General features: G+C 32.8%; 2 protein-coding genes across 5 annotated transcripts in view; one reads left to right on the top strand and one right to left on the bottom strand.

Moving 5' to 3' along the window:
• LOC142348128 (putative tubulin polyglutamylase TTLL9) overlaps positions 1-25,300 on the top strand; it is a 30,476-nt gene extending 5,176 nt beyond the window's left edge. For both annotated transcript variants that reach the window (XM_075399312.1, XM_075399311.1), the window contains exons 6-9: positions 6,591-6,782; positions 7,363-7,465; positions 8,258-8,468; positions 24,700-25,300. In XM_075399312.1, the coding sequence (XP_075255427.1) occupies positions 6,591-6,782; positions 7,363-7,465; positions 8,258-8,468; positions 24,700-24,881 (688 nt within the window). In that variant the 3' untranslated portion in view covers positions 24,882-25,300. The remainder of the gene's footprint in view (positions 1-6,590; positions 6,783-7,362; positions 7,466-8,257; positions 8,469-24,699) is intronic.
• LOC142348130 (uncharacterized) overlaps positions 1-26,460 on the bottom strand; it is a 100,258-nt gene that overhangs the window by 54,525 nt on the left and 19,273 nt on the right. The window lies entirely within an intron of this gene.

Below are 26,460 nucleotides of genomic sequence, written 5' to 3' on the forward strand. Positions count from 1 at the left end.
GATATATTCATCGTAGAGAATTGTGAGTGCTATAATTAAAAAGTCCGCCCAGCGTAGAATACGGAATTAAAAAGATTTTTTCGATTTCCGTGTTTTGCAGAGAGTTATCGAGTTTTAAAGTTTTGTGAACATTCGACTGTTTTTGTTCACATGTTCAGTAATTTTTACTAAAATTTGGCACAATTTCGCTAATATAATTCAAAATAAGTTAATTTTTTTAACGGCAGAGTGTTGCTGTTACCGTTAGAGATAGAGGAGCGTTGCTGAATTGTTTGATTGAAGTTTTTTTTCGGCTAAAATTTTTGATAAAATTTTCAAAATTCAACCTTTTTCATCAAAAATGACACAAAATATGAAAATATGCTTTTTTGCCCACTTTGTTAAAGATTGCCAGACTTAGTGACCTAGAAACCTTAACACAGACTCCTTAATCTCAAAAAGAGCGCTAGTTGCAATCACGCTCCGTATGAAAGTCTTCTGGAATTAAAACTTTGCCTTTTTTGCTGATTTAACTCGATAATTATACAAAATGCATCTTTTTTATAGCTGCGAAGCTGTAAGCTGAGCGTAGCTATATTGCGGTGCTCTTGGTTTTTTTTTGTTTCGTCGTCTGACGCTTCATTTTCGTTTTACATTTGTTCTAGAACATTCTGTCTCGTCACTGCTTAAATGGCTTTTTCGCTCTTGATTTCACGCTTTCTGCGTGACCTAAATTGCGGTTATTCAGAAACAGAATCTGTTCCTAAAACAAAGTTGATTGTAAGAAAACAGATTGTATGGTTCGACAGCCGAGTGGTTAAGGCGGCTGGCTGTTAATCCGGAGATCGACGGTTCGAGACGCGACAGGGAAAATTTTTTGCACCCAAAAACAACCTCCTTTGAAATAAACTTGTAAGTTTTATAGGCGGCGGCGATAACTATTATCAACTCACTTCTGTATCTTTTTCCATCTGTATTTTACGGCACGCAAGTCTATTTCGCAGCTATTCCGGCAATCTGCCGGCTATGTTTTTAAATATTTGAAGAATTCCACTCAACAATTGGTCTAATTCGCAAACAATGGAACATTAATCGGTTTGCTGGGCGCGTGACAAAATCAGAGAGAGGTTTGATAATATCATGGACTCTTAGATTCAGAGACTTTTTGGTTTTTAATTTGATGCTGCTTTTTTCAAAATATTTTGCTTTTGTTTTTTAATGTTAATTACTGACAATATTTTTTATTCACGGCTCTGTTAATGACAGCTCCATTTTACGCAAATTTGAGGCCGAATGTAGATACAGTTTGTTTTCAGAGAGCCAAAGGGTTTTTATGGCTTTGAGAAAGAGTTTCAGTAAAATTTAACTGAATTCTTGTCTTTTGCCTTCAATTATTATTCTTTTGGCAGTCTGATTTTAAAGTTTAACCACTCAAAGATCTAAATTTCTACCTCAGAAGGTGCAAGTGAACCTTTTTCATTCATTCGGTTGTCACCTAATTTCTCTTAAGTTATTGAATGTATTTGTTTTAAGGAAATTTGGCCGATTGTTTTAACAGAATGTTTTCTTGCTTTCGATACTACGGGTTTTCATACAAAACTTTCTGATTTTTGTGCATAATTGCCCATTTTTGCTGTTTTTTTTCTTTTGTAAGTTGTCACATTATTTTTAATCTAACTGAAAAAAGCTTTACAAGATGTGAAATTGAACATAATTTTTGCTTTCATAACATATGGTTTGAAGGGCTGTGACACCGTCCTCTTGCAGAAATTGGTAGAGTTTTTTATTTTTGCGTTTTATTTGTTGTTAATTTTGGTTGTCATATGCCAAATATTGTGCAATTAAAGGTCTCGGTGGCCAATTATAGATAAATAAGTGAACTTATCTGATGTTTTGTTGAATCAAACAATAATTTGCTCTTCATAACGGTTTTATTTTCCTCAAATGGTCTTTAATCTTGGAACAACCAGTTTTTTAAAACCAATTTTCAAATTTGCCCCTTTTTTGTAGGTTTTTGTTTTCTTTTCACAGTATCACAATAATGGGTGTCATTTGACATACAAATGTTGCCACCTGCAAAAAATGCAAAAGATTTTTATTGTTTTTAGTGATCAGCTTAATATTTAATTGATTGGGGGACATCGTTTTCGTGCATAATTTTTCGTGCAAGTAATAGTATTCTTCAACTTATCCCTTTTTGTTCTGGTTTGCGTTTTTTTTGTTGTTTACAATGTTGTATCTTTTTCGTGAATTAGCCTCATTATTTAGAACTTTTTAAAATTATTTGTTGAATCAAACAAAAAATTTTCTGTTGTTTAAACTTTTTAAATGATGTCTTCAGGGCTTTGACAATTTGTTTCAGAAGAATTTTGTGAAGTTTAGATATTTCTCAGTTTTTTTGTTTTGTTGTTGTCATTTTGTTATAGTCGTTTTACAAAAAGATGTTATGATGATTAGAGGAGGCGGAAATGAAAATGTTGTTTTCTCGTGGTTAATATCTTATAATTTTAATGGCTTCAAAACTGGTTTCGTAAAGTTGTTTGTGAAACTTATTAGTTCAGCTTGTATTTAATGTTATTCTATAGTCTTATGATTTAGTCTCATTAATAACAGTCGCAATTAGTTTTCCGAGTATTTGCAAGACAAACTGTCTACTTTTTTAGTCGAAAGCTTTTGTTGGCTATGAATTTTGAAAATGTTTGTTTTTAATAAAAAAAGAGATAGATTTTTTGAGATCTGCCAATTTTATTTCTGTTCAATTGTAGCGAAGCATCTCTATATACAATTCACATCATTTATCTTTTGCGATACATTTTGCTCTAACGGTTTTATTTTCCTCAAATTGTCTTTCTTCTTGGAACAACCAGTTTTCATAAGACCAATTTTAGTGATTTTTGAAAATTTGCCCCTTTTTGGTAGGTTTTTATTTTCTTTTCACAGTATCACAATAATGGGCGTCATTTGACCTACAAATGTTGTCACCTGCAAAAAGTGCAAACGAAGATTTTTATTGTTTTTAGTGATTAGCTTAATATTTAATTGATTTGGGGGACATCGTTTTCGTGCATATTTTTTCGTGCAAATTTTTCGTTTTTGCCTGTATGTGTCGTTCTTTTTGTAGTCGTCTGACATATCCTGGATAATGAAAGACCTCAGTCACTCTCTATTGAGGTATAAAAGACTCTCTCAATGGTTTCATTTGATGCGTAATGTTTCTAATCTGTTCGAATTTAATTCTTTTTTGAAAAAAGCAATGTTTTAATAAACTTTTGCCGCTTTTGCTCATTTCTAGTCGACTTGTTGCCATGTCGCATTGAGGAAAAGTTTCATATTTTGTTCCAAAAAGTACCGGTTAATCTTCTTAGTGTAAATTTTATCTGATGACATTTTGATTTGGTTATTAGTGGTTTTCAATAATTGGACAAGAAGTTTTGGTCGTGTTTAATATTTGTAACTATTTGATTTTTATTGCCGTCTTTTCTGGTAGTCATATTATGGTAGCCACAGGTCTCATAGGCCCTCTGGAGTAGATTGTTTTATTCTGTTAGTAGTTTGCTGAACGATATGTTGATATGTTAATTTTTTTTATCTCTTCCTCATTTGGTAGACAATTAAGTGAAAAATGTAGATGAGCGGGGTCGGAACTTAATGTGCGAACGCACATTAACGAGCCTCCTTGTTCATCGTGAAAAGTACCTCAAAGATAACTCTAGTTACAAATTGCCAATTGTATGCACTGCCAGAGTTCCTATAATAGATATCCAGAAATTGCAATAACCCTTTTGGCATTTTTCAACACTTGAAAACTGTATTTTGAGTAAGTTTAAGTGATCTGCTGCAGTCACTTCAAAATTTCGGATTCGAAGTTTATTTTGGACCAACTTTTTTGGGAGTATTTGCTTTGAACAATTAAGTATTGAGCTATCAGGATTAAATATCATATAACATAATGCTGCTTGATGACTACAATTTGAACTATCTCAATAAAAGGGAGAACCAAAAACTTGGCAATTTAGCAACTCATTTTGATCTCGAAATTGTTAACAAAAAGAACGCTGAAGATGCGCTGTAATGCCAGTTGTCAGTCACTAAATGAGCATTGTTGGTTTTTAATAATTATTATTATTAACCATAGTGTAAGAGGCAACTCGATTCAACTGATCATTTTTTCAACATTTTTTGTGTCTTATTTGTCCCTCAAATGGGATGACAAAGAAGTTTAAAGAAATATGAAATGTTTCTCACGAGCAAAGTTTAACAGGATATTGCATCAGTAGGATGGTGGAATATGTAGCAACGCAAAGATGCCAGTGAACTATTTGAAACTTTTTTTTCACCATATCGTTGATAAACATGCGCCAAGACACCGTTGAAGCCAGAGATAGATATAAAAATTTAACCTTGGTTGAGGTAAGAATTTAGGAGCGTGATAGCTGCCGAATAGCATTTCTTATTGATTCATTGAAAACAATCATGACAATGATGCGTACAAAGGGCTTAACAGTATTCGTAAACAGAAAACTAAGATTTTATTCAGAGAATAACCTATTCTGCTGATAAAAGAACTAAGATGAATAAAATCAGAACCGATAGTGAAGAAATTAAGAAAGATCATTGGAAAGTAATTTATCCGAAGTTCTTTGCAAAACTTGTAATTTGCAAATGTGAATATCCAGAACGAAATTGAAGTACCATAAGAATTTCAATTCAGACCGATAAACAAAAATTTAGTCTCAGATTTTAATGCACTTGATAACACCAAATCAGCGGGGCCAGGTAAAATGTCCGTTTTTTGTAAAGTCGTGCAAACTGGCAGTAGCAACTCACCTACCTCTCATCCAATCCTTTAAAGCGATCCATATTGCCACCAAATTAAAATAGTGCACGTTACACATGTTTTCAAAAAAGTGGATAGACTTGATAGCACAAATTATGGACTCATATCTATGACGCCAACTATTGTTCTAAAGCGAATTCTCTACAGCGTTCTAAAGCGAACTCTTGAACCAAGTAAGTGAAAACACGGAAAGCGTAGGATCATTCACAAATTTAATTTGGTAATTAAAATCACAATCAGGTCAATGTAGCATTTTATATCTGGCAAAAGGCATTCAACTCCATTTCCCTTGGGTCCTCTGAAACTTTGTTAAATGGTTTTTGGCAAACCGAGAACATATAATAAAACTTAATGATGCATTTTCTGAAACTGTAATAATTAATTATAGTGTTTGTACCCAAGGAACTATTCAGGTCCTTTAGTTTTTCTGTTTGTAAATGATTTTTCCATGAGAATTGACGCAACTGAAGAGGTATTCAATTTGCCAATGAGAATGTGTTGTTTGCAGCCTGTTGGAAAAAGTTAACTAAAAAAAGTTGATTTAACAAAAGTTTCAGCTGCATGAATACAATCATAACAAATTAACTTGGTTACCATGACTAGGTTTACAAAACAGCAGATCACCAGTTTAATAAATCAATTTTCAACAGTTCACTTCCGTTTTCCAGATATGAAATATATGTTTCTATTCCCCCCACTTTGGTCAGGTAAGAATAAAAGAATATAGTTTAACAAAAGTGAAAACTATATGAAAGAAGAAAACAAGTTAACTTGAATAAACAGTACATTCGTTTTTGCAATCATTGAGTCAATTCTTGTACATGCGAAGGCGATCGTGTAAGGCCTCAGAAGTGATGTAGATGCCTGTGTTTAAAAATTGGGGAGAACCTCAACAAAACTCTGAAAAACATGGCTACTGCATTCGATCAATTTATCTGATCAGGCATCGAATTGCTCTGAATACAAGAATACTTTTTATGTCTTTAGTGCTATCGCCCTTGCCTTTTGCAGCTATTTGTTTGCAAATTTTTATCGGAGAAAGAGATGCAACATTTAAACAGACAATATTTAATTGGAATAAAGGTATGTTTTCTGCGACGAAAGTATGATTGTGCAAGAGATATTCTTAGAGACCAAGCTACTTCCAGCAGAGTTTTAAAGGACAAAGATGTCCTTTATAAAATTTTGTCATAATATTTTTCATCAGAACAAATACAAATCGTTTCACGGTTTTTAAGCATTCAGAAAAAAACTCTTGAACTAAGCAGTTTATAATTAGACAGAATTAAAATCTTCGTGTTAGTGTAAAAAAAAAATCGGACAAGTTGCCTCTAAATATTCGGTTAGCAAGCAGCTTTAATTCTTTTCAGGAAAATCTAAACAGTGTTGTGGTTCTTCTGCATAGCAAATTTTCTTTGAAGTAAGATGGGAGTTTTCAAAGGTCATTATTAGTTTTTGGAAGAAAACAGAGAAATAGATGTTTCAAAAAAAGATGAATCCAAATAAAAACAGAATTGAATTGAATTGATGATTTGTGACAGATAATAGGGATTTGTTTTACTACGCTACTAGTATGTTTAACCTTTTAGGTTATATACTGAATTTACTTATTTAAAAAAAACGCCAATTTCTCAGTACTACAATCAGAATCACATTACTTATCGTTAGTTAACATTAAGTGGACTAAATTAATGTAAAATCCCAGTTTTTAAGATTTTGTTTGAATAACAAAGTTTGTGTGGTGTTAAAAAAAGCGCGTTTTCGTTTTTTTTAGATTCTACGTTCTAGTATGCAGCTATGCACCTCTGAAAGTGTGGTTGTACAGGGAGGCCTTTGCTAGGTTCTCAACTGTGAGATACAACATGGAGAGTATAGAGGATAATGTAGTACACCTTACAAACGTGGCCATCCAGAAACTGGCACCCGACTATGATCCGGAGAGGGACTGCAAGTGGAGCTTATCAAGGTTGGTGTAATCGGTTTGAGCATAAAGAAAACTTAAGCAATTTTCAAAAAAAAATAATCACTGAACAAAGTTCAAACTGCAAACTTAAAACATAAGAATAAGTTTTGAACACGCTGCTTTTTGTGAACGTCTCGTGTACGAAATTGACTGCAATTTGAGCAACTACGATGAGCGTTTAGGACTTGTTAAGTTCCTCGGTATATCTACTTTTCAATTGGATTCCGTAATTGCTTCCTTTTGGTTTCCGTAAACGTGTAAAGATTTCAAACCCTAATTTTGCATCCGAGTTTCAACTTGTCTCACTTTAAGTTGTCGATTTGTAAATTGGATTATGAGAAATTTCTTAAAATTTGCTATAATTTCGGCGTTGAAGAAAGTTATTTTAATCGCAATTGTATTTCAGGATAGAAGTTGTTTAACTAACATGAGCAGCTTTCTGCTGTAGATAATGGCAACGAAATATTGGAAATTGCATGAACTTAGCTATATATATTCTTTAAAAATGGTGATGTTGTTGAATACTGTCATGAGGGAGTTGTTGGTGTACTTGTGGAATGTGAAATTGTAAATGGATGTTTAGTCTGAGACGATATTTGACAGCCAAACATGGACAGGAAAGAGTGACACAACTGATGGCTGCAATTGATGAGCTCATTGTTTACAGTCTCAAAAGTGTACAGAAGGTAATTATTAATAGACACATCGATTAGTAATAACCACTCAGTCATAAACCCGAAATCACTTGGAAATCATACATGTTTGTTTAGAATATGTCTATTAAATCATATGTTTTATAAAATGGTTAACATTTCTTACCACTGTTAATTTACCCAGCCTAATAAGACCACCTAAAAGCTAATGTTAACTATTGCAATGGATGATGTGGGTATTTTGACCTTTACTGTCAGCACTTCAAAAGTCTTTGCTCTTTTTGGTCGACTGGTTTTTTGGTAAGATGGCTATGCTAACAATTGGCTATGCTTTGCACTACATTTATTGGCCTCAACTTAACCGCCCCGTCATTTTAAATTTGGTAACATAATCAGAAATTTCTCCTAATCTAATCAGAAAAGAAGAACCGTACCTCAAACAGTTCTACTGAAATTACCTCAAGCGTTTGCTTTAAGGCAAAAATGATTTCAAACAAGCAAAAGAACAAAAAATAAAATTTGATTGCGAGAAATTATTTTTGCATATAGCTGTTACATGATCTGGTGTCATTCTACCATTGCATCAAAATCACTTGTGCAGCTAAGATACATTTTCTTGACATGTATGTACACTTAGAGAGCACATGTGCTTTCAAGCATGAAAAATAATTGAACAAGTATTACGCAATGGAACCAAGATTACGAAAAATGTGATGTATAATGTGCCCCTCTGATATGAAAATGTTTCATCGAGTAAAGTGAGGCCTGCAGCAGTATACTGTTGTTTTTCGTGAGCATCCCTAGCAATGTTTTCTGCTTGTTTAGGTAATCATAAACGACAAGCACTGTTTTGAACTCTATGGCTACGACATAATGCTGGATGACGATTTGAAGCCTTGGCTTTTAGAAGTCAATGCTTCCCCCAGTTTGACGGCTTCTTCACCACAAGACTACGACCTCAAATACAGACTGCTAGATGACATGCTGAATGTGATCGATATGGAAAACAGATTGACAGGCAAAGAAAAAAGGATCGGCAAGTGATTTTCTGTGAACAGTATAAACATTTTTTTACGTCTTTTTTCCACCCTCTAAATTTAGGGGTTAGGAACTCAATACCAGCTCTAGTTTTTTGTTAAGAGAATTTTTGCCGACCGTTATCTTTTGCGGAGTGATGCAAAAGGGGTATCATAGGAAAAGCCCTTGGAAAACTGAATCGACTGTTGAAGAGACAGTTCATTTTTTCTTCAGAGGTATTGAGGTTTTCAGCTCTAAAAAAAGTCACTTATCTCGCTTTCTATTTTTTCACAAAATTTGTGGAGGTACAATAAATACTCAAAGTATAGTAAAAGATAGAAAGATAGAAAATATGGCCGATAATAAATACATTAAACTAGATATAAGGACTGGCGCTCACGTCGAAAAATAAATGTATTTAAATTATCTGAAAAATCGAGCCGAAGAATTTAGAGAATAATTTATTAATCCAAAATTTTCTAGTTATGCGATTCGAGTTATGTGCAACAGCTGGCAGAATCATACCTAACATATTTAAGCTCTTAAGTCCGATTTAAGATATGAAAAAAAAAATTTACGGACTGATTCGATTCATCTACTTCCGCATTTTCAAATTTCAGAACAATCAACAGATATTTTTAAATGCACCTTTTTTGTGTTTGGAAGCAATTCTCCGAGTTAATAACATCTTTAGATTTTTTCCCATAATTATTTAAAGGATATCGGGTTTCAAAAATTCTAATAAGAGACAAGAATCAAACTCATCTGGTGACTGATACGAGAAGCAATTTTTGTGTTGTTTTATGATACAGAACGCTTACCGGAATCGAAATTTTTTAAACCTTTTTTGAATAAATTTCCGTTGTCTTCTCTTAATTCATTTTTTGTTTAATTTTTGCTGCAACGGTTATCAATCACTTAGATATAGAAGATATTCTGAGAAAAGAAAGACTACTTTTATAGGCTACTGGAACATAAGAACTATATGATGAAGTATAGTTTTTTATCTCTACTGTCCTCATTTTGTTTTGTATTAGTTCACACTTAACAATTCTCGGTCGAGGTATGGGATATACCTACTATTATACCAAGTCATTTGAAAGTTTTTTTCCATATCTCTGGTTCACCAGTTTCCAAATTTTGTTTTGCCTACTCTTTTAAGTTCTTTTTGAATCTTAGCTTGAATGCTCGTTGAAGATTCGTAAACTTTTCATTTGAAATTGAACAGATTTTCGAAAAGACAAGTTTTTCGTGCCCAGCAGGGCAAATTATTGTCTGACTGTCTCTTGTATTTATTTAATGATAAAATCATTTTCCATCATAATTTTTCTCTGAAATTTTTAAAAGCCTTCATGAAGCGCCAATGCTCAATCCTGAAGGCCGGAAACCGACGAAACAAATGTTGTGAAAAAATGTAACAGTTTTATTTTGAATTATTTTTGAGCTCAGTTTTTCTCAGTAAAAGTGCTCAAAATATTTGCGCCTGGGGTGATAGCCGTTTCGTTATGCAAGTGCATATTTTATTCAATGCATAACTAACGATATGCTTCTTCGAAGAAATTTTATCTTGACAATTTTTATTTGATGGGCTGCAACACTATGTGCAAACGCACATTACAAATCCTTCTTTTTAATTTTCCCACCCTCCTGAAAGCGAGGTTCGGGTTTAAATGCGAGCCTGAATTTGTTTTTTTTTCGAACCAGTTTTGATCGATGGATGGTTTGCAGGTTTTACAGGCTCTGTAGTTTCTCTTTATTCCTGGCAGACGATTTGATGAAATATTTGTTCCGACCCCACTTGTGGGGGGGGGGGAGAGGAACTATATACTCAAATGGGTTTTTTTTGTTCAGTCAATTTTGGCCGATCGATATCTTCATCGCCGAGAAATGTGAGTGGTATCATTAAAAAGCTGGTCCAGCGTAGAATTCAAAATTAAAAAGATTTTTTTGATTTTCGTTGTTTTCGAGGAGTTATCGAGGATTGAAGTTTTGTGTGAACACGGGATATTTGTTCACTTTTAGTGATTTTTCTTCAAATTAAGATATTTTCTATAAAAATAGTATTTCAGACTTAAATTTCTTGCCAAAAATGAACCAATTGCGTGTTACTAATAGACTAAAGGCAATAAAAAAGACTAGTTCTGGTCTCATAGGGAGCGTCAATATCGAAATCGAAAAATCGAAATCTATTTGAGAGCTCTTTTTTTATAAAACTTTTCTACTTTTTTGTTGCTTTTTTAGGTCACCTAGAGACAAGTCACTTTTCATATCGAGGTTCCGTTAATGACAAATCTCCTTTACAGTCAAATGAAGCCTTATGAACAAAAAAAATCGTTTTCAAGGAATTGCTCATGTTCTTTTTAAATTCGACTCTGAATTTTCCTAATTTTAAATGAAATTTTGAAATTCTTTGAGGTTTTACTAATTTTTTGGAGTCTTATGGCATGTACTCATTGACTAACAGTTCAATATGTTCCGTAACTATTTAGTGCTTTGAGTGAGTAACAGCTAATGGCTGTTAAGACTTTAAAAATAATTTTTCGAAAATTTTTTTGAACCTAAACCAATCATAAACTTATTATCGTGAACTGTAAGTCAGTCTCTGTGATGACAGACCCCTCATCCGTCGTACTGTAATCAAATTTGGTCTAGTGTGCGGTTTTTTCTTCTAAGTTTTAGTATTATGACTTCAATGACACAAGATTTCAAAAAGTTTTAAATTTTTTTTGTATATTTCCGTATTATTGGTTAGTTTTGAAATCTTATCACATTATCCTAAAATTGACAGCTCCTATTGGCTTCAAGAAAACGGTCAGTGGAGTACAGATAAATTTTTCAGAGAAAAGCTTAGGGTTTCAAATGGCTTCGACCTTTTGATCTCGCACTTCTCTACTGAATTTTTGATTTTTGCCTGATTTTGTTGTTTTCATAGTCATAAGACTTGTTGTGGTGTCTTATTGATTTCCTATGCATGACAAATATCACCATACTCCTATTGAAGCATATTTGAGCGTATTTATTGACTTCCGTTGAATTTTATTGAATTGCTGTTAAGAATTTAAAAATAATTTTTCGTAAATTTTTCTTGAACATTAACCAATCTTCAAATTTTCGTGAACTGTTGGTCAGTCTCAGTATTGACAGAACCCGCTTGGCTTTTTAGTGAAACTAGAATAAATTTCATTGGCGGTTTGATCTTCTAACTGTTGATTATATGACTTCAACAACACAAGAATTCAACATTTTTAAAAATAAAGTTTTGTATATTCTTATTATTGGTTACTTTGAACTCTTATCACATTTTCCAAATAATATACACATTGTCCAAATTTTATTCTAATCCCATTGGCTTGGAAAAGACCTTAAAGTGGATCACAGATAAAGTTTTTAGAGAAAAGCTAATGGTTTAATTGGCTTCGAAACTTTCTTCTCGCACTTCTCTACTGAATTTTTGGTTTTTGCCTGATTTTGTTGTTGTTTTAATAGTTGTGATCTCTTATTCATGCATCTCTTCTTATTCATGATCTCTTATCTATGCTTGACACACATCTTTTTTCTGCCATCATGTTATTTCTGAGCGTAGTTATTGACCTCCGTTAAAAGCTTTTGAGTTTAATGGCTGTTAAGACTTTCAAGAAAGTTTTTCGAAATTTTTTTTTGAACGTTAACCGATTCTAAACTTTTTTTCGTGGACTGTAAATTAGTCTTAGTACTTACAAGATCTCTTTTTATTTTTAATGCTGCCAAAAATAATCTGGTTAGCGGTTTTATCTTCTACTTATTAGTTTCAAAACTTCAATGCCACTAGTTTTCTTATTTTTTTTTAATTTTTCATGTACTTTTTCTTATTTTTGGATCCTTTTGAAATCTTATCACATTATACTGAAACTGTTAGTTCCCATTAGTTTAGGAAAGACGTTCAACGTATCATATATAAAGTTTGTCAGAGAAGAACTTATGATTTAAATTGCTTCGACACTTTCTTCCGGCACTTTTCTTCTGAATTTTTGGTTGTTGCCTTTGTTGTTGTTTTCATCTTCAATAACTTTTTGTAAGGTCTTATTGACCAACTATGAATGGCCAACAAACTTGTTGTCCCATGGAGGAATAATTTAGCGTATTTAGTGGATTCCTTTGAAAGCTAATGAAATTAATGGCTTTGATACTACGAGTTTTCTAAAAAATTTCGTGGTTCTAATGTATTTGTTCACATAAGATTTTTTGAAACTATGTTGATAAAAAAGAAGATTCCCATTGCTGTTAACAAATTAATTGAACACAGAACAGTTTTTAGTGAAAAGTTCATTTTTTAATGCCTTTTGTCGGTCAATTTTTTTCCTGAAATTGCTGTTTTTGCCTGTTTTTGTTCTTTAGTTAGCCGTAAAATGCTGACAAGTCGCTTAGGCTTGTAAATGAGGATTGAATTAATGATGTCACCCGAATCAGTCAGCCAGTTGTTTATAGCCTTTAGTATTAAAGTTTATGACATACATTTTCAAACATTATTCAAACTTTTCAGTTTTTGTTGCTCTTTTTGTCAAATTCTAACTTATTTTCATCAATGAGAGGTCACATCCAACTTCTTGTATTCCGAAAAATATCATATCTACTGATAATATTTGTCACCGATGCTTTGTTTGTTTTGAGTGGTCATTTTCTGCGCTTCTTTTTCTCTTCTTTCAGAACATTCGCGTAATAACAGATCCCAATGGTTTACAAATGTGGCCCAAATAAACTTATCTAAACTCTCAGTATAATTCGTGCAAGTAATTTAGTAGAAATAAGAATTGAATTTAAAACTCATAATTCAGATAACAGCTAATGATTTTAATGGTAGCAAGAGTTTTTGTTTTCGCAAATAGTTTCTAATTTTTAAGTTTTTTCTTTCGTTCGTTTCTAAGGATTAAACTACCCAAAGACAAGGCCTTTTGGTTTCGTAGTAACTTTTTAGTAGTTTATCAAGGACTATTAAAATAAAAGCTAATGACTTTTAAGACTTTTGAAATTTCTTTGTTTAAAAAATGTTGATTAAATTTTGAATTACGCCTCATTGATCGTTCTTTGTTGACTTGCAACATAGTCTCATTAAGAAAACTTTCCGTCCGCTGTGTAGTTAGGAGAAAATAAATTTGAGTAGTTAAGGTTTTATCTGACTGCATTTTGACGTTGTTACTATGTGCTTTTAAATTTAGATATTCATTTTTTGCGTTGAAGTTTTTGTTTTTGCTAATTTTTTGGTTGTTTTTTGTCTCGTAGTCTCTCTAAGCCAGATCTTATTGGCGCTGTAATAAGGCACGGCATTATGTAATTCAATTAGTAGATAGGTTGTGTAACGATTGCTTAAACTTACAAATCCTTCTTTTTAATTTTCCCACCCTCCTGAAAGCGAGGTTCGGGTTTAAATGCGAGCCTGAATTTGTTTTTTTTTTCGAACCAGTTTTGATCGATGGATGGTTTGCAGGTTTTACAGGCTCTGTAGTTTCTCTTTATTCCTGGCAGACGATTTGATGAAATATTTGTTCCGACCCCACTTGTGGGGGGGGGAGAGGAACTATATACTCAAATGGTTTTTTTTTGTTCAGTCAATTTTGGCCGATCGATATCTTCATCGCCGAGAAATGTGAGTGGTATCATTAAAAAGCTGGTCCAGCGTAGAATTCAAAATTAAAAAGATTTTTTTGATTTTCGTTGTTTTCGAGGAGTTATCGAGGATTGAAGTTTTGTGTGAACACGGGATATTTGTTCACTTTTTGTGATTTTTCTTCAAATTAAGATATTTTCTATAAAAATAGTATTTCAGACTTAAATTTCTTGCCAAAAATGAACCAATTTCGTGTTCCTAATAGACTAAAGGCAATAAAAAAGACTAGTTCTGGTCTCATAGGGAGCGTCAATATCGAAATCGAAAAATCGAAATCTATTTGAGAGCTCTTTTTTTATAAAACTTTTCTACTTTTTTTGCTTTTTTAGGTCACCTAGAGACAAGTCACTTTTCATATCGAGGTTCCGTTAATGACAAATCTCCTTTACAGTCAAATGAAGCCTTATGAACAAAAAAAATCGTTTTCAAGGAATTGCTCATGTTCTTTTTAAATTCGACTCTGAATTTTCCTAATTTTAAATGAAATTTTGAAATTCTTTGAGGTTTTACTAATTTTTTGGAGTCTTATGGCATGTACTCATTGACTAACAGTTCAATATGTTCCGTAACTATTTAGTGCTTTGAGTGAGTAACAGCTAATGGCTGTTAAGACATTAAAAATAATTTTTCGAAAATTTTTTTGAACCTAAACCAATCATAAACTTATTATCGTGAACTGTAAGTCAGTCTCTGTGATGACAGACCCCTCATCCGTCGTACTGTAATCAAATTTGGTCTAGTGTGCGGTTTTTTCTTCTAAGTTTTAGTATTATGACTTCAATGACACAAGATTTCAAAAAGTTTTAAATTTTTTTTGGATATTTCCGTATTATTGGTTAGTTTTGAAATCTTATCACATTATCCTAAAATTGACAGCTCCTATTGGCTTCAAGAAAACGGTCAGTGGAGTACAGATAAATTTTTCAGAGAAAAGCTTAGGGTTCTAAATGGCTTCGACCTTTTGATCTCGCACTTCTCTACTGAATTTTTGATTTTTGCCTGATTTTGTTGTTTTCATAGTCATAAGACTTGTTGTGGTGTCTTATTGATTTCCTATGCATGACAAATATCACCATACTCCTATTGAAGCATATTTGAGCGTATTTATTGACTTCCGTTGAATTTTATTGAATTGCTGTTAAGAATTTAAAAATAATTTTCCGTAAATTTTTCTTGAACATTAACCAATCTTCAAATTTTCGTGAACTGTTGGTCAGTCTCAGTATTGACAGAACCCGCTTGGCTTTTTAGTGAAACTAGAATAAATTTCATTGGCGGTTTGATCTTCTAACTGTTGATTATATGACTTCAACAACACAAGAATTCAACATTTTTAAATATAAAGTTTTGTATATTCTTATTATTGGTTACTTTGAACTCTTATCACATTTTCCAAATAATATACACATTGTTCAAATTTTATTCTAATCCCATTGGCTTGGAAAAGACCTTAAAGTGGATCACAGATAATGTTTTTAGAGAAAAGCTAATGGTTTAAATGGCTTCGAAACTTTCTTCTCGCACTTCTCTACTGAATTTTTGGTTTTTGCCTGATTTTGTTGTTGTTTTAATAGTTGTGATCTCTTATTCATGCATCTCTTCTTATTCATGATCTCTTATCTATGCATGACACACATCTTTTTTCTGCCATCATGTTATTTCTGAGCGTAGTTATTGACCTCCGTTAAAAGCTTTTGAGTTTAATGGCTGTTAAGACTTTCAAGAAAGTTTTTCGAAAATTTTTTTTGAACATTAACCGATTCTAAACTTTTTTTCGTGGACTGTAAATTAGTCTTAGTACTTACAAGATCTCTTTTTTTAATGCTGCCAAAAATAATCTGGTTAGCGGTTTTATCTTCTACTTATTAGTTTCAAAACTCCAATGCCACTAGTTTTCTTATTTTTTTTTTTAATTTTTCATGTACTTTTTCTTATTTTTGGATCCTTTTGAAATCTTATCACATTATACTGAAACTGTTAGTTCCCATTAGTTTAGGAAAGACGTTCAACGTATCATATATAAAGTTTGTCAGAGAAGAACTTATGATTTAAATTGCTTCGACACTTTCTTCCGGCACTTTTCTTCTGAATTTTTGGTTGTTGCCTTTGTTGTTGTTTTCATCTTCAATAACTTTTTGTAAGGTCTTATTGACCAAATATGAATGGCCAACAAACTTGTTGTCCCATGGAGGATTAATTTAGCGTATTTAGTGGATTCCTTTGAAAGCTAATGAAATTAATGGCTTTGATACTACGAGTTTTCTAAAAAATTTCGTGGTTCTAATGTATTTGTTCACATAAGATTTTTTGAAACTATGTTGATAAAACAGAAGATTCCCATTGCTGTTAACAAATTATTTGAACACAGAACAGTTTTTAGTGAAAAGTTCTTTTTTTAATGCCTTTTGTCGGTCAATTTTTTTCCTGAAATTGCTGTTTTTGCCTGTTTTTGTTCTTTAGGTAGCCGTAAAATGCTGACAAGTCGCTTAGGCTTGTAAATGAGGATTGAATTAATGATGTCACCCGAATCAGTCAGCCGGTTTATAGCCTTTAGTATTAAAGTTTATGACATACATTTTCAAACATTTTTCAAACTTTTCAGTTTTTGTTGCTCTTTTTGTCAAATTCTAACTTATTTTCATCAATGAGAGGTCACATCCAACTTCCTGTATTCCGAAAAATATCATATCTACTGATAATATTCGTCACCGATGCTTTGTTTGTTTTGAGTGGTCATTTTCTGCGCTTCTTTTTCTCTTCTTTCAGAACATTCGCGTAATAACAGATCCCAATGGTTTACAAATGTGGCCCAAATAAACTTATTTAAACTCTCAGTATAATTCGTGCAAGTAATTTAGTAGAAATAAGAATTGAATTTAAAACTCATAATTCAGATAACAGCTAATGATTTTAATGGTAGCAAGAGTTTTTGTTTTCGCAAATAGTTTCTAATTTTTAAGTTTTTTCTTTCGTTCGTTTCTAAGGATTAAACTACCCAAAGACAAGGCCTTTTGGTTTCGTAGTAACTTTTTAGTAGTTTATCAAGGACTATTAAAATAAAAGCTAATGACTTTTAAGACTTTTGAAATTTCTTTGTTTAAAAAATGTTGATTAAATTTTGAATTACGCCTCATTGATCGTTCTTTGTTGACTTGCAACATAGTCTCATTAAGAAAACTTTCCGTCCGCTGTGTAGTTAGGAGAAAATAAATTTGAGTAGTTAAGGTTTTATCTGACTGCATTTTGACGTTGTTACTATGTGCTTTTAAATTTAGATATTCATTTTTTGCGTTGAAGTTTTTGTTTTTGCTAATTTTTTGGTTGTTTTTTGTCTCGTAGTCTCTCTAAGCCAGATCTTATTGGCGCTGTAATAAGGCACGGCATTATGTAATTCAATTAGTAGATAGGTTGTGTAACGATTGCTTAAAATCAAACATCTATTTTTGTTATTTCTTCATTTGGTTGACAATTAAGTCAAAAATGTAGATGAGCCCGGGTCGGAACATCATATGCGAACGCACATTAACGAGCCGCCTTGTTGATTTTGAAATTTTTATAGAGTTTTTTTTTCTATAGATGTTAATCGAGTAAGATTTGGAGAATGGGAAAAACATGATTAGCCTTAACTCTTTTTGCAAAAAATTTGTAATTGTTTTTGACTCCAAAAAATCTATTCCAGATTTGCTTTACCCTGTCCAAGAAGATTAACTTTTGAGAATGTGGCCCCCAACACTTTGTGATAGTTTTCTATATGTTCTATTAATTGCCATGAATACAACGCAACAACGCAGTCTTAAATTATTATTTTATGCTTTATTTGCCTTGAATATGAAGGAAGCGATAAAATTAGGTAGAACTGCTATTTCTAGAATGTTTAGATTGCTGCGGAATTCGTTCGGTCAGCTATAATCGCACTGCTAACCCTTGACAATACAAATATTTGAATTCTATCGAGTCGCTGTCATTTTAGACTGCCATTTTGAAGTCAAATGGAGTTACAATTTCGATCGTGTCGCAGCAACAGGCCGAGCGTACAGGAGGTTCTTTTTCAGTAATTTATTTAACATAATTCTGAGCTAGAGTGGGTAAGAAGAGGTGTTTAAAAATTTTTTCGTTTTCATTCTTCTGTTTCATGAAGTCTTCGGCTTCTATTATGTTAGCCTTAAGACGTTTTGGGGTTGTGAATATTTCAGTGACCATTTTTGGCAGTTTTCTTTCTCATGAAATATCAAATTATTGGCCTCAGGCACTTTTTTGTCTACAAGTTTTACCACTGGATTGCAACATTTTGCTTTCTTCTAAAAATTGTATCCGAAATTTGCATTTTTGAGCGTTTGATCCATAACTAAGCTATTTTTAGCTTTTGGAGTGGAACTGCCTAATGATAGCATTTAAATATCACCATGATAATCTGAATTGTTGCTCGTCGCTGATAACCAAATAAAAAACACTAAATTCCCTGAAGTGTTGTTATTAATAGCCGCGTCCTCAATTCCAGGCGGCTAAGATAGCGCTCCTAAATTTTTTTTACAATTCAAAGAATTTGAATTGTATTGGGCGCTGTTTTTAAGATGTGTTCACACATTTTTCAATGACTTCGATCTTTCGAAACGGGATAAACAGGTAAATCCCAGCATGCATTAAGTTTCATTAGAGGCCCAAAGTGGACTTTAGTATTCCTTCAAGTGCTTAGATTGGTGCTGCTCTGGGATGGCCTTAATTTAAGGTTAAAAGGTCATTTTTCGGAGTTTTTGGGCTCAAAATGTTGCAATTTTTTGTTTTTTTTTGTGACTTTTTGAGTTTTTTGTTTGATTAGTATTAAATTCAAGTTTGTAAAACTTGATGAATGCCTTTTGCGAGACCCTATTACTTGCTATGACTATTTTATGAGCTATATGGTTTGGTACCACAAACGCGCAAAATAATACTAATTTTTGCAATTTTTTTCAAGTTTTTTTTTGGAAATTTGTGTCATTTTTTGAGGCTTTCCAGCTTCATGAGCCACGGAATCTCCTTTAAGGTTTGATAATAGGGCACTGCTTAATATATAGTCACAATGGATTGGTTTTCAACATTTTAATGTCTCGACTTTCAGCATTTTTTTTGGATAAAATCTGCAATTTTTTTAAGGTTTCCTGAAGTTTTTCTCAATTTTTGAATTGTCTGTTCTCAAGTATCAGAAAGCCTATTCCACGGTCTGATAAAATGTTGTTGCTTGTATGTTAGTTTCAATGGATTTGTTTTCAACAATTTAACTTTTCGAGTTTTTGAATTTTTTTGACAAAATTTGCAGTTTTTTCAAAACATGTCTTTTGTTCAGTTTTTCTTGACTTGATAGCCAGGTAACCTAATCCAGGGTTTGATTTGTTATTAATTAGCTGCTAGGGGCTTTGATTGGTTTTCATTATTTTAATTGAAAGCATTTTTTCTAAAAATTATTGACTATCGATATTTGAGCCAATGAACTTTTTCAGGCTTGGAAATGATGTTACTGGATAGCCTCTAGAGATAGAGAATTGGTTCTGAAGATATAATTATCACAATTTTCAGCAACATTTTATTAAATTTTGCAATTGATTTCATTTTTTTTTTTAAATTTTTGACATTTTCTGAGTTAATCGATCTTCAAGGGCAAATGAATTTATTTCAGGTATTGCAGATATAATACTGGACTGATTTCAAAAACAAAAATTGGCTTTGAACATACTAAAAAGGATCTAGATATACTTAAAAGGATCAAATTTTGCCTGAGGGGTAAAAGCTTCAAGAGTTTTAGCAATCAGTATATTTTTGTTTAGTTTGTTTGATTGTTTTAGTTTCACAATTTTTTTAGATGATTTTGCTTATATTTTGGTTGGCCTTGTGAAATTGATCTGCTGGTCAGGTAGAGTACTTCTAAGTTTGTCATTCATTTCTTTGAATTGTATTTCAGGATTTGTCCGGCTATGTTTTTTTACTTCGTCTAACAGATTTTTGTTCCGTCTTAATCTGACTTCTTGGAATTGACTTTTTCAATGACTCACCTCACTCAAAAAATGACTTCTTAACTCACTTATGGAACTTTAAATTTTATGAACATTTACTTGTTAAAGGTCAAAAGTGTGCATCTAAGTAGTGCCAAACATATATGCCCTAATTCTTGATTATTAGAGTCTTGAGTTTTAAATATCGAATATTAATTTTGGGATCTTCTCCGTTTATGCCCCCAGTACGTTATGCGCCCCCCGTTACAGAGCACGTGCCATTACATAATAAGTCTTTATGTAAAAATTTTTGCACGTGCATCTGAGGGGTGCAAATAATATGCGCCCACTAAGCTGAGTGGGCACAAACGGAAAAGATCCTAATTTTGAAAAGCCCTATTAGGGCTTTCTCCTTATAGAGCTTATTTGTCTCTTAAAAATGACAGTCCAAAGCTAACCCAAAAAGTCTAGCGGTCTATTAAAAGACTGGTGGTCGATCCGTCTATCTAATCTCTTTAGTTGTTTCAATTCATGTAAGGCCCCAAGCGTCTATCGCGGCTATTTTCTGGCAATCTGCAGGTATGTTTGAAACTAACGGTTGGAGGCAGTATGTGAACGGTGATTTTAAATCATTATCAAGCACTGTAGGGTTTTCCAAATAATTATGGAAACAAAAAAGTTTTAGTTTTACAAACGGACAGACCTTAGTGCTCAAATCTCAGAATAAATAAAATTTACAACAGATATTTCAGTATAAACTAAGTCAAGCCAAGATGGATTTCCATAATTCATTTAATGGTGATTCTCAATGAACTCATTACAAACAAGGAGGCTCGGTAATGTGCGTACGCACATAAGGTTCCGCCCCGCTCATCCACATTTTTTTCTTAATTGGCTAACAAATGATGAAGAGATGAACTTTCAAAAATATACATAGTGCTCCATAAACAACCAATGGTATATATTAATGCCACTGTAGAGGGCCGATGAACGTTATTGATAATAGTACTACTAGAAAGGACAATAATAATTCTGAAACAGCAAACATTTTTACGACCAAACCTCGATGTCAATAATAAATAAAATCATAGCAAAATCAAACTCGCATCAGATAAAACCTGAACGAAGCAATTTAACCTATGCTTCAGTAGAAAAGACATGAGACCTGTCCTCAATGCGACTGATTATTAGGTCGACAAGAAAGAGCAAAGAGGTGCGAGGTTCAAAAATACGTTTCTGTTTGTGAAAATTAATTTCACTGAAATCCCTAAAATGTTCATTTATATCTCCAGAGGAAGCATTGAGTTATGTCATCATCCAATGTTCAATTGCGCAAAGTTTCAAAGCCAATGGGACCTACGATGAATGTTATAGTTAAAAAAACAAAGTCCTATAAAATGTACAAGTATAAAAAAGTCTCATGAAATCTCGTAACAGTTGTAACAAAGCCGAGAAACAATTGTTTAAAGCTAAAACTGTTTTAGAGATGAAATTATAGTTCGCTGAAAACGGGTCGTGACCTGTGTTTATAGAGACTGAGCTACGAATTGACCGAAAAATTATTTGAAAGAATGACGAATCACAAAAACCCAATTATGTTTTTGAAAGCAAATACTTTCAAAAGTCATAACAGACTTAAGATTTCAACAACCAACCATAGATTACGTCGCAATATTTTAGGAAACTAATTGGGCCTGTTAATATTGAGACTCCAGAATAAAGTCACGACCCCAGAAAATGAAAAGTATAGAAGTCTCTTATAGAAATTGAACATTAAAGAAAAACTTTATTAAATTATTGGTCGAAGCAATCATTCACAACGTATAACCACGCGAGAAAAAATTCCTGACTCAACAAAAGTAATTGAGGTATCTATTTAGTGGGATTGAGTTACAGGGTTACAAGAATGAAAGCAAAAATATGCAGTTGAATTTTTTTTTATTTAAGTCATTAAAACAAACAGCTATGAACTGAAATCTTCAACTAGATTGAGTTATACGTCATGGGGGAGCAATTGAGACCTATCGTTATTAGGTATATGGCGTATAGCAACAAAACGAAAGACAAATATAGGCAAAAACAGGAGCATCCATAAATTTTTACGAGATAACTGTCTCAGCCCAAAAAGCATAAACTATATAAAAACAAACATAATCAGATACGCTTTTTTCTCACGCTTTACATTTTTCCTACTATGCTTCATTTTAATTGGACTTGTCAATAATGTGATAATTTGACAAGGAAACAAAATGAACTCATAAAAAATGCAATTATGCTCAAAAATTAAAAAAAAAATTCAAAAAGCGTAGTATCAAATCAAAGAGACAACTAGTTGAACACGAAACGTACATTAAGTTATAGCCCACAGGAAATCCGTTCATGCCTGTTTTTACTGAGACTGCGCCCGAAATTGAAAGAATTGAGATAAAATAGTGCTGAAGTTCAAAAATTAACCAATATTTTCTTAAAACACATATATTCAAAGTCATAACAGACATTAGATAACAACTGAAAGAAGTCTGCTAGAAAATAGTTGGATCTTTGACTGGGGCAATAAGTCATTGGGCTACAAAAAAGTTCACAAATGAAAGCAAAATTCAAGAAGTACAAAGTTTTCTTAAGAAAGCATTTGGTCAGAGCAATAAGAACCATGAGCTTAACTCTGAAACCGTAATATTATCTGGTTGGGCCTCGTTTTTTACAATTAGTAACTGTCTTCAATTGAGCTCTGATTTGAAATTCGTGTAAGTAAAAATTAGTTAACATAAAGAACATTTACATGGCGGAAATATTTTGATGAAAATTCGCGCCCCATTAAAATCTAAGAAGTTTTATAGCGTAAGGATCCATGGCGAGATCAAGATCAGCCCATTTGTGGCTGCAAGTCTAACAAAATACTCATTTGTTCAAATTGTTGCAAAATAGATCCATATTTTAACAATTTTTTTTAGTTTGTCAATAAAATGCGTTTTGTATAATTATCGAGAATAATTTTGCAAAAAACTGGCAAAGTTATAATTCCGGAAGACTCTCAAAGCCAGTGGATGTACAGCAAGCTCCTCGTTTGTCAGCCTACAAAGATCATGGCCGCAGTTTTAAGGTTACTACTTGCAGAAAATTTAACGCAAGTTTGGCTTAAAAAAAGCAATTTTTTCCCGAAAAAAGTCGACTATGGAAAAATTTAGCGTAAATTCTAGCCAAAAAACTCCAATCGAACAATTCAACAACCCTCTTTTTTCTTTAGAGATAAAATTAATAGCACTACAGTTAACAATTTGAAGAAATTTTATGAAAATTGACGAAAATTATGTCAAATATACCAAAAATGTGAAAAAAAAACAGCTGAAGTACGTCTAATATTCACAAAATTTTACACCTCGAGAGCTCCCTATAAAAAGCGAAAATTGAAAAAGTCTTTTTAAATCCATACGCTACGCTGGACGGGCTTTTTACTGATATCATTCACAACTCTTTACGATGATTATATCGATCGGCCAAAATTGTCTGAACAAAAAAAAACTCATTTGAGTATATAGTTCCTCCCCCACTGAAGTGGCTCGGAACAAAAATGTTTTTTAGATTATTTTCATGAGAGATGAGTTGCCGAGAAAATGAAAAATTTGATTTTTTGGTAAAATGTTCATTACAACACAGTCCTTCTCTGATAATGCTTTTATCAGAATGTTTTTTTTTTACTAATGACCGCATGAAAGTATTTTCCTGCTGAGAGAAATTGCTATTTAGCAAACAGATTCTGAAGGCAGGTTTCTGGTCAATTACAACTAAAAACGTACGATGCTGATCTGTATTTCAGAAGAAAACGTACTACTAAAATTTAGGTTACTGGATCTTTAAACTTTGGGGCATTTGTTAACAACTCAGCTGATTTGTTTTTCAAGGCGACAATAAGATTTTCTATGGATTCTCGCTGTGTATTGTAAATGGCTGATTGCTAAAGAGTTGATCAATAGAGGAAAAGTTTCTTGATCACAATCTCTTAAGTTAAATAAGCATAGGCCATTTTGTCAGGATGTTTTTCTATTCAGTTTGAAAACGTACTTCACTATTATGATTACACTTGGGTGTTTGACTCCCTTTTTCTCCTATTTTTTGAAATTGGAATCGTTGTTCTTTAATCAGGTTGTTCTTTTTTGGCGAAAACTATATACTCAGAGAATTTATTATAAAAGGGAATCATATCAGAGAATTCGTATAAAATATTGAGTACTCCGTCAATCGAAGCTTCAAGATTTTATTTGCGGGTTTCAGTCGCAACACAAGAGAAGTTACATGAAAGTAGTTTTGTAATACTGTGCTCAGCCAATAAGGGAAATTTTTGTTTTTGTTATTATTACTTGAGTCAATATTACAACAGCTTTTCTTTTGTCATTCAAAGATTGAGGAGCCTGAAACAATTCAAGATTTTGAGAAACGAAGATGAATGAGAGAACTCTTTAGAAAGTAATGACATATTTCATTCCTGAGTTATGGAGAAGCTTAATCAAAAAATCAAAAAATTTCTTCACAAACTGAAATTTTTTTTTATAAACTATCATATTGGAAACCACAATTAGATTGAGAGAAGTCTTAAAAATAGATTTTTTGGTCAAAGTGTGACCAAATTACTGATCGATATTTGCTTTCAGGTGGCTTTGACTTGATGTGGCATGACGGGCCTGTGTATGTTAACGACGGGGGAGTTGAGTTCACAACTGGGCCTGGATACATGACAAACTCATTTCTAGGATGTAAAAATGACAGACAAAGACAGTTGAAACATCTGTTCAAACAAGCACAGTTGGCCAAGAAGCAAAACTCAACTACTTAACTGATTAACACTAGTATTCACTAAAAATAGTTATCATTGTCTAGAGTAATAACTACATGTATGTATTATAACAGTCAAATTTGCTATTAAAACTAGAATTTGCGTAAATAATGATTATTTCATCGTTTTAAAATTAAACTTCCTTAATGCGTTTACCTGTGTGCCATATAATGTGCAATTTTGCTGTAAATATTTAAAGTTAGCGCGTCATTCTTGCCGCAATTTTGTACATTTAGTGTTCATGATTTTTAGCTCTTTTTGAAATGTAGCATATGAAATTGTGTAAATATGTAAATTATTAATTTTATACGGTTTTAAATTTTAATGCGTCGTTTTTAATTTACGAGCTATAAGTTTATTGTGTAAAATATGTAAATTAAATGGGAACCAGCAATGGATATAAATATTTGGCCAAATAACCCGGTTTTTAAGAAGTAAGGTATGAGCTATAAATAGAGAGCTGTGTTACGCCTGGGTCAAAAATTTCCAACCTAGACAATAAGGAAAATAATCAAGGTTAGTTTCTTCAAATCAAAACAGTGCAAAACAACAAAACAATTGCGTCATCTCAACATGGTATAACAGTAGCTGACAGACAGCTTTGCATGCTTGCGATGCCAATTATTTTCGAGCAGACATATTGGGTGCGTACAATGGGGGCGTAGTGGCCAATAGGATTTCCTTCAAGATACAGAATGTTTGTATTTGGTTGTTTGCATGTGTCACTAGCATGCCACTACTAGTGTTCAATGGAAAGTAAACAATGGATACAGCGCGTAGTTCTCTCTTGCAACCTCAAAGAGAGTGGTAATTTGAGAATGATTGGCGCACGGGCAAAAAGGTGGTTTTCCAGAACTCGTTCTAGTTTGGAAAATATTGGAGATCAGACAAAAAGCGGGAGGTTTAATGAAAAAAGGTTTTTCGAAGAAAACCGAGCTATCGAACACTTCACTTATTGAAAACTTTATCGAGATTAAGATATCTAGACAAGAATTTAACGTCGAGAGACTGAACACCAAGTTTTCAGTTATTAAGCGCCTCTCTTAGGATGTTTTAACGGCCCTTAAACATGCTGTTAGGCAAAGTCAACAACAGTCAAATTTCAACCTTGGTCAATGAGTTGAGGGCAAGGAGCGGAAAAAGTTGGGCTAGGTGGCAACATATGCACCTTTTTCAGCGGTATGTGTTTAAAGAGGCACACTCGAACTACAATCGTAATCTCAATTTCTGATCACTAAATTTTGAGGCACCGGGGCTGCTTTTTAGAAATAAGTTTTTGATTTTTTTTAAAATTTTTCAGTATTTGACCTTTTCTTCGAGAACGGAGGACACCATCTGATAAAAAACCATCAGTGGCTCCGTTTAGAAGAAAAAACAAACCTATTTTTATTGAAGTTTAGAGCTAAATATTTTCACGACCTTTAAATTTTATGTTTTCACAACCTTTAAAAATGTTGTTTTTAATTTTTTTTTCATCTCTACTTGTTACCTAGTCTCTTTACCGAGTGGTCTTATATAACTTTATTGGCAATCAGGAAACGCGCAACCAAATACTTCTTATTCTTGGGTAAGAGGTTAT

Source organism: Convolutriloba macropyga, chromosome 10 (assembly GCF_964194025.1).
Source record: "Convolutriloba macropyga chromosome 10, txConMacr16.3, whole genome shotgun sequence".
Lineage (NCBI taxonomy): Eukaryota > Metazoa > Xenacoelomorpha > Acoela > Convolutidae > Convolutriloba > Convolutriloba macropyga.